Below are 10,208 nucleotides of genomic sequence, written 5' to 3'. Positions count from 1 at the left end.
AAAATACAGACTTCTTACTAAATTACAACTAAGTATTTCATATTACTTTATTTTAATTCTTCATAGTTTGAATGATGGACTTTTTTGTTACTTCATCATTTTTATTTAAGTGTTGTTTATATGGAAAAAGTACTGATGTTTACCATCAGTACTCTTGTCCTGAAGTCAGTGGAGATTTTTGAATGTCCAGAAATAATAGCTTCAACTTTTCTGAAAAACAGGAATATCCTAGGATTTTGCAGTTGTTTTTGAAGGTTGGAATTGTCCTGCTTCAAATTTTTCTTTGAATTTTAAGTAGTCTCTTCTTTTATCAAAGTATTTTATCTGTTGAGAAAAAGGGTTTTGAAATAAGAGTTAAGTTATATAGCTTAGACAAACAAAAGCACAGATTCAAATATAGCAGATTATTCAATATAAATTATGTAAGTGGCAATAAGTATGAGAATATCAATTGTATTCTAGAAGCATTTTGAATCAGTTCACTAGATGTACAGAACTCTCTCAAGGATGTAAACCACTGAGTGCTAACCTGTTTTGGATTTCAGACCCTATTGAGAATCTGAATAACCCACAAACCTTGTCCTCAAGAAATATACATGTGTTTGGACATATGAAACGTGTTGTGTTAGTTCAGAGAGTTGTTAGTTCAGTTAGTTCAGAGATGACAGAGATCTCAGGTCATCTGACTTCATGGTTTAAAGATACAAGTTTTTGTTATCAACTATAAGTTCAATAAATTTTGCTCACTCATAAGCCATAATTTTTATATCAACTTTATCTCATCCAGAAACATACATTTAAGGCAATAAACACATAGCAAAAAAGTATACACTGATGGTAAAATTCAATAAATTTTAATTTATTTAAAATTAAATTTAAAAATTAAATTTAAAATTCAATAAGGGACTTCATTTTAATTTTTATATCCTTCTCTTGCCATAGATGATTTGAAATATCCTAAAGCCCCATATCCTGAAACTGTAAAGTCACAGAAGGAGAAAAGCAAGGCTGACCACAAAACTGTCCTCATGTCTACATCTGAGCTGCCCTGCAGACAAGGCAAAGGCAGAATACCATGTTAGAAAACACTGGGCATTTAGTTAAAAGTTTTTCTTAGGGATTTAATTCTTAAATATTTCAGTGGAGCCTGAGTAAATGTAAATTAGTTTAGACTCTGAAATGAAAATGTAGAACTCTACCCTGCCCCCTTTCTAGTTGTGGATGAGACAGAGTCAGCCCCCCAAGTGAACATTTAGTGGGAGGACACTGCCCTACAGCCATGGAATATTCTAATCCACCCCTTGAGTGAAGACTGCTTTCTTATTTACCAAAACACCATGTGCTCTAAAATCATAGGCCACCAGAAACATCTTTGAAGTTCCACAGGTAAAAATGAAACACCCCATGTCTGCCTGGAGAATCTGAGAAAGTCTTACAGAGAGCACCCTTGATTTCCATCCCAGGTGCAGACTTCAAATAAGAGATTTCTGAACATGATACTCAGCATTTATCTATAAAGAAAATAGGACTCTTTGTCCACACCTTAGTCCAGAGCTGATGACCTATTTATACACAATGCTGCTTTTTTTTTTGAGCATATCAAAGCACTGCTTCATTTCAGTTTTACCTAAATTCTACTCTTGCCCACAAATCCTCTGATAATTCTTTTCCTTTGGTTGGTGAGATGCCCATAGTTCTGGTGGTTGGTCTCTGTTAACAGCTTTTAAATCTGGAGGTCAGATTTAGCTCTGGCGCCCTTGGGACGACTGTGCCAGGACAGGTATAATATAAAAAGGATGCCACATGAGGAAGTGGATAATATCCTTAACATTTCTGTGGCAAATTAATAGACTTCTGTATGTCCAGTCATGTCTGGAACTGCCTAATGTGCAGTTCCATTTAGTGGTCCTGCTGACATTTCATCCCCAGTCTGTGTGGGACTTTGCGCCTCTCCAAAGGTGTTTCTCTTCTTTCAGTACCTATTCAACGACTGCATCATTATTCATTCAGATGTGTGATCTGCTCCCCCATCTTGGTCACACAGTGCAGACCTAACCATTTCTCACTGGGATTGTTTTAATGACCCTTAAACTGATTTCTCTACCTTCCTTAAATCATGTGTCACTACTGCCAATTATAATCTTTTTAAAACCTAAATGTGATGTCACCTACTTATTTAAAGATCCCTCACTATACTCCTGTTGGCTTCAAGGCCAACATTCAAACTTCTCAGTAAGACAAACAAGGGCTTTCACTTTATCTCTGCCTCTCTGTTCATCCTCTCTGAATTTACTACTTGTTCCTGAAATGCTAGCCATGCAAAGGTCCTAATTTCCTGAGTGTGCTGATTCCTTGTGCATCTTGCTTCCATTGCCTTTGCACATACACCACACTTTGCCTGAAAAGCTCTCCTCTCCAGTATTCACCTCCTCATTCAATTAACAGTTAAAGACCCCCAATACGTGGCACTTTCGCTAAAAGGCTAATGGATCAAGCATAAATTGAGAAACACTGTATATATGATTCAGGTATCCCCTAAACTATTAAATGAGACAAAGAGTGATAGGGTGAATGTCAAAATATTGGAATTTTTAAGACATTTCAAAGATGCATAGGGAAAACACAGCATCTGAAACTGAAACTAGTATCTTATCTGAGATATATGGCTGTTCTACTTGGGAAAGACTGGGATGATGCTAGAATGATAGACCTGCTGCTGCTTAATGATGCTAGATGATAGACCCTGCTGCTGCTTAAGTGATGAAGGAATAGGAAACTTGAAATAGGATCTTTATCCAGGTTAGACTGATGAGTGGCATATTTACTATGCAACGAATTTGTATTTTTAGCTCTCTATTTGTATTATAGCCCTCTATTTGGTGGTTTTATTTTTATCTTTATTCTTTGGCTGTGGTTTCAGCTGAGTAAAAAAGACTAACTTTGAAATCATAGAGGCCTACATTTGAATCCCCCTCTACTACTTCACTGATTAGATGTTCTTGAACAATGTATTTCACCTTCCTGAGATTTAGTTCCTATTGTATAAAACAGATATAATGGTTTCACAAGACTGAATGAAAATGAAAGTTAATGAGAACAAAAGTCTTACACAGAATGCACTCAAATGTCCTCCCATTTCTTTCCCCTCCCACTTACCTCTCACACATTTTTCTGGAAAAAATTTTCTGTTTTTATTCTATGATTACTGGATAAGACAACAACAAGGTAATACTTGAGTAGAACACACAGGAAAAAAAGGAGCAAAGGACTGAGGGAGTGGACTGAGAAAATTCGGTTAGGGAAGAAGAAAGTGTAGTGCTATAGAAGAAAAGAGTTTTAAATGGGAAAGCAATTATCCTTGTCAAATGTGGCAGATGCCAATTAGGATATGCCAGTGCAGCACTCACTTTCCTTTGTTGGAATCATCCATAACTTTACAGGTCACTGTCATTTTCTTCAACAGTATTCATGATTACCTAATTCCTGGGTGATTTCACTATCCTGATACTTTGGCCCCTCAGTTCTTTGACCTTTGAATGATCTTGCCCTTCAATTTACCTTACTCTGAGGATCAAAGCCTAGACTTTTCCCTGGCGAACAACCACAGCTGTACCATAACCCCAAGTCCAAGCATCCCATCCTCTACCCACAACCTGTTCACTGTCCCTCTTGGGCCCTGCATTGGTGTCAACAACTCACTGATGTCACCTCCTTTCAATTGACAGTCATCCCTCTTACATCCTCAGTTGTCTCCTTAGTACCAAACTCAAAGCACTCCAATGGCTTCCTCTTATCACTCAGACTAAAAGCTACAGAAAGCTCAACAGGCACTTCTTCTGAGGTTGGAGAAAAGGGCCAGGCTGAAAGTGACAGTTTGCGCATTAGCACATAAGTAGTGCTTGACACCATGGCTGTAGACAAGACTGTACTGGGAGAGTTTGTAGCAGCAAAGGGGACTCTAAAGAGTACTGGCATTTAACACATAGGAAAGCACTCCAAGCAGCAGTGGCTGCTAGAAATGAAGGGGAAAAAGGATTGTAGGGGGAAAGTGGATTGTAAAAGCCCAAATGAGAAAAGGTTTTTGTATTTATATACACTTGAATTATGACTAAGTTTCTAGAACAACATGAGACTTGTGCAAGGTATTATCATGTATCCTTCTCTTGCATGACAGGCACAGGAAGAAGTGTGTGGAGTAGGGAAGGGCATGGGGTCTGCACTCAGACTACCCAGCTCAAATCCAGGCTCTGCACTTAAAAGTGACTTCATCTTAATGTATCTGTGTCCTCATCTGTAAAATTGGGTATTTAGAGTTATTGTGAGAATGAGAGAGATGACACCTTTGGAGTGCTTAGAGCATATACCTGGTAGCTGTGACTGAGACACAATGACCTGGCAAGGGTAGACCTGTGACATGGCACTCAGCCTGTGGATGAATAGAAGAGACATAGAAGAAAGAAGCAACTGTAAAACACCATTTTATGATGCAGAGAATGGAAGTTACCCTGAAAGTAGGGGAGTGGGACCAATGTATTAGCTGCTGGTTGGAGAAAAAGCAGCGGTTTTAGAGAGTTGCGAGAGGATAGAAAGAGAACTAAGTGTGACTTACCAGAGGGGTTAAGACAGTAATCCCTAACCATGGTTACACACCAGAATCACTTGTAGAGCCACAGCCCTTTCAAAAGAAGCTTGGGTTCTATTTCCAGAAAATTAATAGATCTGAGGTGCGGTCTGGGACATAGCTATTAAAAAAAAAAAAAAAATCACAGGATTCTGACTTGCAGTCCAGGTGGAAAATCATGGTTAGGTTGTCAAAAGACAGGTCTAATAGTGACAAGATTCTCCTTGAAAAAAAAAAAATGTGTGTGGGGTTGGTGGGAGGGGGCTGGTGGGAGGGGGTTGTTGGGAGGGGGCTGGAAACTGCCAAGACACTGGTCATATCTAACCTCAAAGGCTGGCCTTTCATCTTCATCACTCACATAGCCCCAAGCCCTTCCCTGCTCTTAGGCCCACACTGCTCTCACTGACCAAGGCGCCAGAGAGCAGAATTAGAAGGTCAAGGAGGGGAAAACACAGGCAACACAGCAGTAGTGGTATCACGATCTTAAAGGAATTATGTTTGATGTCAGCACAATCTCCCACATTTTCCACCTACTTCTTAAACCAAGAGTTACTTTCAATGCATCTATCTAATGGGAAAGATGTATAAATGTTTTTGCTTAAATCATTAATCCAATCATAAGATCCCACATTTATCAGTTTTCAAATTATATGTGAAGTCAGACATTAGACCTTTATGGCTGAGATAGGAGATAGGTGGGTGGCTGGTTTTCCAAAAGAGGAGTTCAAAATCTAAAGGTATTTCTATTCCCAGCATTCGTTTCCAGCTCATTACCCCCTCTAACAGGAGCCCCACCCTCTATCATATCCTTATTGTGGTTTCATGTAAGCCTCAGATTTAGAAATCTGAGGTGTAAGAGTTACGAGTAGAAGTAGGAGTAGTAGTTATGAGTAGTTATGGGGCTATGGGAGTGGGAGCATGAGTGATGAAGATGAAAGCCCAGCCCACTTCATTTGTAAAAGTATCTGTTCTCAAACTACTTGCCATACTAAGAGCAGCCTGATACATGATAAAGCACAGATAAATCCAGGTTCCAGTCTCACACCAACCAGCCCAGCTGGACCTGACTTAGAATTGTTCTGCCCTTTCCCGACCAATACAGAGCAAATATTTCTGAACTCTGGATACAAGTACATAAAACAAGCAACAGGCAAGGTTTTCTCTGTTGCTCACAGAAACTTGATTTGACATGCCTCAAGTGGTGCTTTATTTCCTAGCTTTATTTACTCAGGCTGTAAGCGCTCCGTATTTTAACAGTGAACAGAAACACATCCAAATGTGACTTACCCACTGCTGAGGACAACTTGACTCAAACGAGCTTCTTAACTTCTTGCATTGAGAAGAGTCCTCTCTGTTCTCATCTAAACACTTCCAGTACTCATCCCGGGCTCCCCAGCAAACCTCCCTTTCTTTCATAGATGGGGCTGCCATGGCTAGTGGGCTCAATCTGTGGGCCAAAGTGACATTTGACATTAACAAGGAACCTGTAATCTGAGAGACGGCAAGGCAAAGAAAAAAACACTGTTCTTCCTCCTAACATTCCTCTTCTTAAACTTTAGCCTCGAGATTTTAATTTGAGCTTAAGGTAATCAATTCTAAATTCACAAGAACACTAGCTTTTGAAGTGTATCTCATGTACCTTAATCAACCCTGGATTAGCAATCTGGTCACAGAGCGCCCGAGTTAGACTCCCGGCTCTCTCACACAGCCTGTCCCCTGGAGAATTTCATTTATTCTCTGCGCTTTCCCCGCGGGTAAGGAGGTTGGGGCATACTGCCCTATTCCCAGGGTTTGCTGTTGGACCCATCATACTATACAAACAACTGCATGGAGGGGGGCGGGGGTGTAAAATTACCTAGCAGAGCAAGGAATGAAACCCAGTTTTGCAGAAGAGAAACGCGGGGCTAAAGGAGTCAGCGACCTCCCGTGTCCATACTCCACGCGCGCCCCTTTGGACCCACCAGCAAGCCCAACTCGCCGCCAGCCCAGAGCCGGGTTCCCCCAGGGACCGACGGAAGGAAAAGGTCAAGCAGCCCTAAATTAGGAAGGCAGGACGCCGGGCTGACACTGGCGCCGCAGGGTCGCCTGCTAGCTCGCGGCCCTGCGGCGCAAACCCCAGAACCCCCCAGGAAACAATTCTCGCGGAGAATTCGCCGGCCTTGGACTGACCCTTGCGAGTTACCGTTTGCAGCGCGAGGGGGCGGGACTTCCGGTCCCGCTCGCCTACCTGTGGGGTGACTTCCGGGTCTGTGCCGCGAGGGGGCGGGGCCTGTGGCAGTCACGTGGGGCGTGAGTGGTTTCTGGCCGGTTCTCAGAGCGCAATTGGTCTCATGAGTGGCTTCGTACCTCTCTTCCCGCTGTTTGTTCACAATTCTGACGAGCTGTGCCCCTTACGTGAATCTAGGATTCCATAGATAGCTGTTGCCCAGCGATCTTTCCAGAAAGGTTATTTGCCGACAAAGCGGCTTTGTGTTGCAGTTTCCCACCTGTGGCATGATAGTTGGACGAAGCTTCAAAGAGCCTTGTGGGCTTAACTCCTCGCTTCCGAAATTAATAGGGAAAAGAAAAAAAGAATGAATGAAACGCCCCAAAGAGAGGCGGGTGACAGGACAAATGACTGACTAAATGAGAACCCAAGAGGCCCATCTCCCAGGCCCCTCCTTGAGCCTTAATCTGGTACTTTTTGCACCATCACCTCACCTTGATCGCTAGAGCTTTTCTTTTTGGATGGAAGAGATCTTTTTAGTTGGATTTTGGAGACACCTAGTCAAAGAGTATTTGAACTCAGTTTCGTTCTGCTGCGATGTCATTGTTTGTGGAATGAAAAGGTGAGCCTCATTATAGAGTTTACAGCTAGAATCTGTGGTCTTGGAGCTGAAATTTGCAGGACCTAGTATGAATTGGTAGGAGAGTGAGGTAAATTAATATTTGCATTATTGATTTAATCTTATTTCTGCTTTTTTACTGCCCAAACACCAAGGTATTTTTAAAAGGGACGAAAAAGAGCTGCTCCGTGTACTTTGAAAGAATTCAAATTTTAATATACAAATGAGTTCTATCTCAGAATTTTTATTTAAAAGCACGTTTCTAATAAAGGTCAATTAGTCTTGTGGCATCTGGTTCTCTTAACAGATTCCATCTGCTCCATCATCAAGTTCTTTTGAAGTTCTAAGTGCTTATAAAACTCATAAGCAATTCACAGTTCTGTATTCAGCTAGTGTTTGATCCTTTCCAATTTTAATATACACATTCTCAGGGTGGTTATGTGAAACTCAGTACCACCAAACATATGTTCTACAATATGGGAAGTATTTCGGTAAGAGTTACTTATAGTGGGTTACTTTAGTTTTACCAGAGTCACCCATTTCTTTGTATCTATATATGTCAAGGGAAGTGTATTTTCTTTATAAAAATATTATCTTTTAAGTATAGTCAAGAGTCTTAGATGACATCTGAGTTGAAAAAAGAAATATACTTAAGTATATTTTTAACTTAAGTTTACGTGTACTTAATGGTAGTTACATATATTTACTTAATGGTAAATATATTTTTGTTTACTTAATGGTAAATATATGTAAGATACAAATATATATATAATACAAAGTGAAAATTGACTTATCAAAAAAATGGTCATGTTGGATGATTTTAACAAAGTTTCAGCAGTGATTAAGAGAAGCAAAAGAAAAGTCAAAAAGGATGTAAAAAATTTGAGTAATGTGATTTACAAATTTGACTCAATATATGTAGAACAACACAACCAAAATCATAATGTACATTTCTATGAGATCAAATATATTACCAAAATTCCGCATATAGCTATAAAGCAGCTCTCAACAGATTTTAAAGACTGACATCATTCACATTTTTAAAACTACAATACAACTAACTAAAAATCATTAAATAACTATCAAAACTAGTCCATATAACTTGTGGTCAAAGAAAAAATCATGATGATCTGGCTGTGCTGCTCCCCACTCTGTCTCTGGTGAATCACCTGCTGTACCTCCGGCCTACACCCCAGTTCTTGTATGCATAAATAAATAAAAATAATAAATCTTTAAAAAAGTCATGATGAGAAAATATTTTGAGCAGAGCCAATGTAATAGCAACCCTTGTGGACTTGATCTAATGCAGTACCTAGAGGGAAATTTATAACCTTACTTAAGTATGTTAGAAAAAGAGTCTTAAGGGGCTTTAGCTAGATACCCCTTTGCAATAAATCAAGAAAGAAAAGAAAATTAATGTAAAAAGAGGGGAATAATGTTAAGGACTGAAATGAATCAAAGAGAAACAAACTAGTTTAAGAGAACTAGTTTGAGAACCATTTTAAGAGAACCAGTTATATTCACCTCTTCCTAGCTTCATGGTCAATAACATCAAATTGGTAGCTCATAATTGTCCACAGTGAAAGCAATCCACTATGGAAATCTGGAAACAAGCTAGTGTTCGAGCCAATTCAGTAATATAACATTGCATTTATTAGATTCCTAATATCCAAAAGTTAACTTTTGCGGAAAAGACTCATCAATAAAATTGATGAGTATCTGATAGTATTGAGCAAAAAAGCAGAGATGTTAATAAACATTTACTAATGAACACTATAGACATCAAAAAAGTTAAAACATCTGTTAAACAAAACAATTTAATGCAAATACAATTTTTTAAAAAGATTTATTTATTTATTTATATAAGCACTGGATACAGTCAGAAGTGTGGGAGGGTGAGAGAATTCACCAGAGCCAGAGCAGGGAGCAGAACAGGCAGACTGAAGAAATACACTGCTGAGGGGAGCAGTGGGCATGGCAGGAGAGGTAAGAGCCAAGTGGGACCCTCGCCGGTGGCCGGGGATCGAACTGGCGCTGCAGAGGCTGAGGGCAGCTTCGCAGCCCAGTGCTCAACTGCTGCGCCACCAGGGGAGGCCCCGCAAATACAATTTTGATGAATATACACATTGTGAGAAAATCACAATTAGCTGAGTCAACAGTAGAAAATACGAATAATCCTAAACCATTATTTTGAATGCATAGTAAAGAATCGTCACACACATATTCCAGCCTATTTCTTCCACCAACAAGTTTATCCAAGCTTTGAAATAATCCCATTTTTATTGTATGAAGCCATAACTTTTGCACTAATTGAAAAATCCTTAAATCTCTGAAATATCAAGCTCCTTAGAACTCATTTGGTGAAAAAGTGACTTAGTGACACAATAATCCTTTGTAGATCACTTAGGTGATTGTTTTTCTCTAGAAATATCAGTGTGTGATTACTGGTGCTATCCCAGTTCTTACAGTAGTACATAATATATGTTCCATAGTGCTTTTCTGATATTCAAAAAATGTGCGTGTTCCAAAGCACATCTAAATCCAAAGATTTCAGCTAATTATATGGATCTGTATGGAAAAATATTTTTATGGCTTTGGAGTTGAGAAGAATCTTTTTTAGTCATAGAGGGAAAGACCAATAAATTCAACTACCATAAAACCAAGGATTTTCTTTACCTCTTTACCCCCTAGCATGAGTGGAAAAGATAAAATCACAATGTGGGGAAAGAAATTTTTGAAACAGGTAACAAAGAACTGTTACT

The 10,208-nt window shown here is 39.5% G+C and overlaps 1 protein-coding gene across 1 annotated transcript; it reads right to left on the bottom strand.

Annotated features, from left to right (window-relative positions):
* Window positions 1-228: 228 nt before the first annotated feature.
* On the bottom strand, window positions 229-6,061 carry COA6 (cytochrome c oxidase assembly factor 6; the record flags this gene model as incomplete). Its single annotated transcript, XM_084254474.1, has 2 exons — window positions 5,909-6,061; window positions 229-324 (listed from the first exon to the last, which is right to left on the bottom strand). Exons 1-2 carry the CDS (start codon window positions 6,050-6,052, stop codon window positions 229-231), a joined length of 240 nt encoding a protein of 79 aa, XP_084110600.1. The 5' UTR covers window positions 6,053-6,061.
* Window positions 6,062-10,208: the final 4,147 nt, after the last annotated feature.

This window comes from Talpa europaea, assembly GCF_964194135.1.
Source record: "Talpa europaea genome assembly, chromosome: 14".
Lineage (NCBI taxonomy): Eukaryota > Metazoa > Chordata > Mammalia > Eulipotyphla > Talpidae > Talpa > Talpa europaea.
Note: the sequence above shows the minus strand (reverse complement) of the source record. Positions and strands in the feature narration are given on the sequence as shown.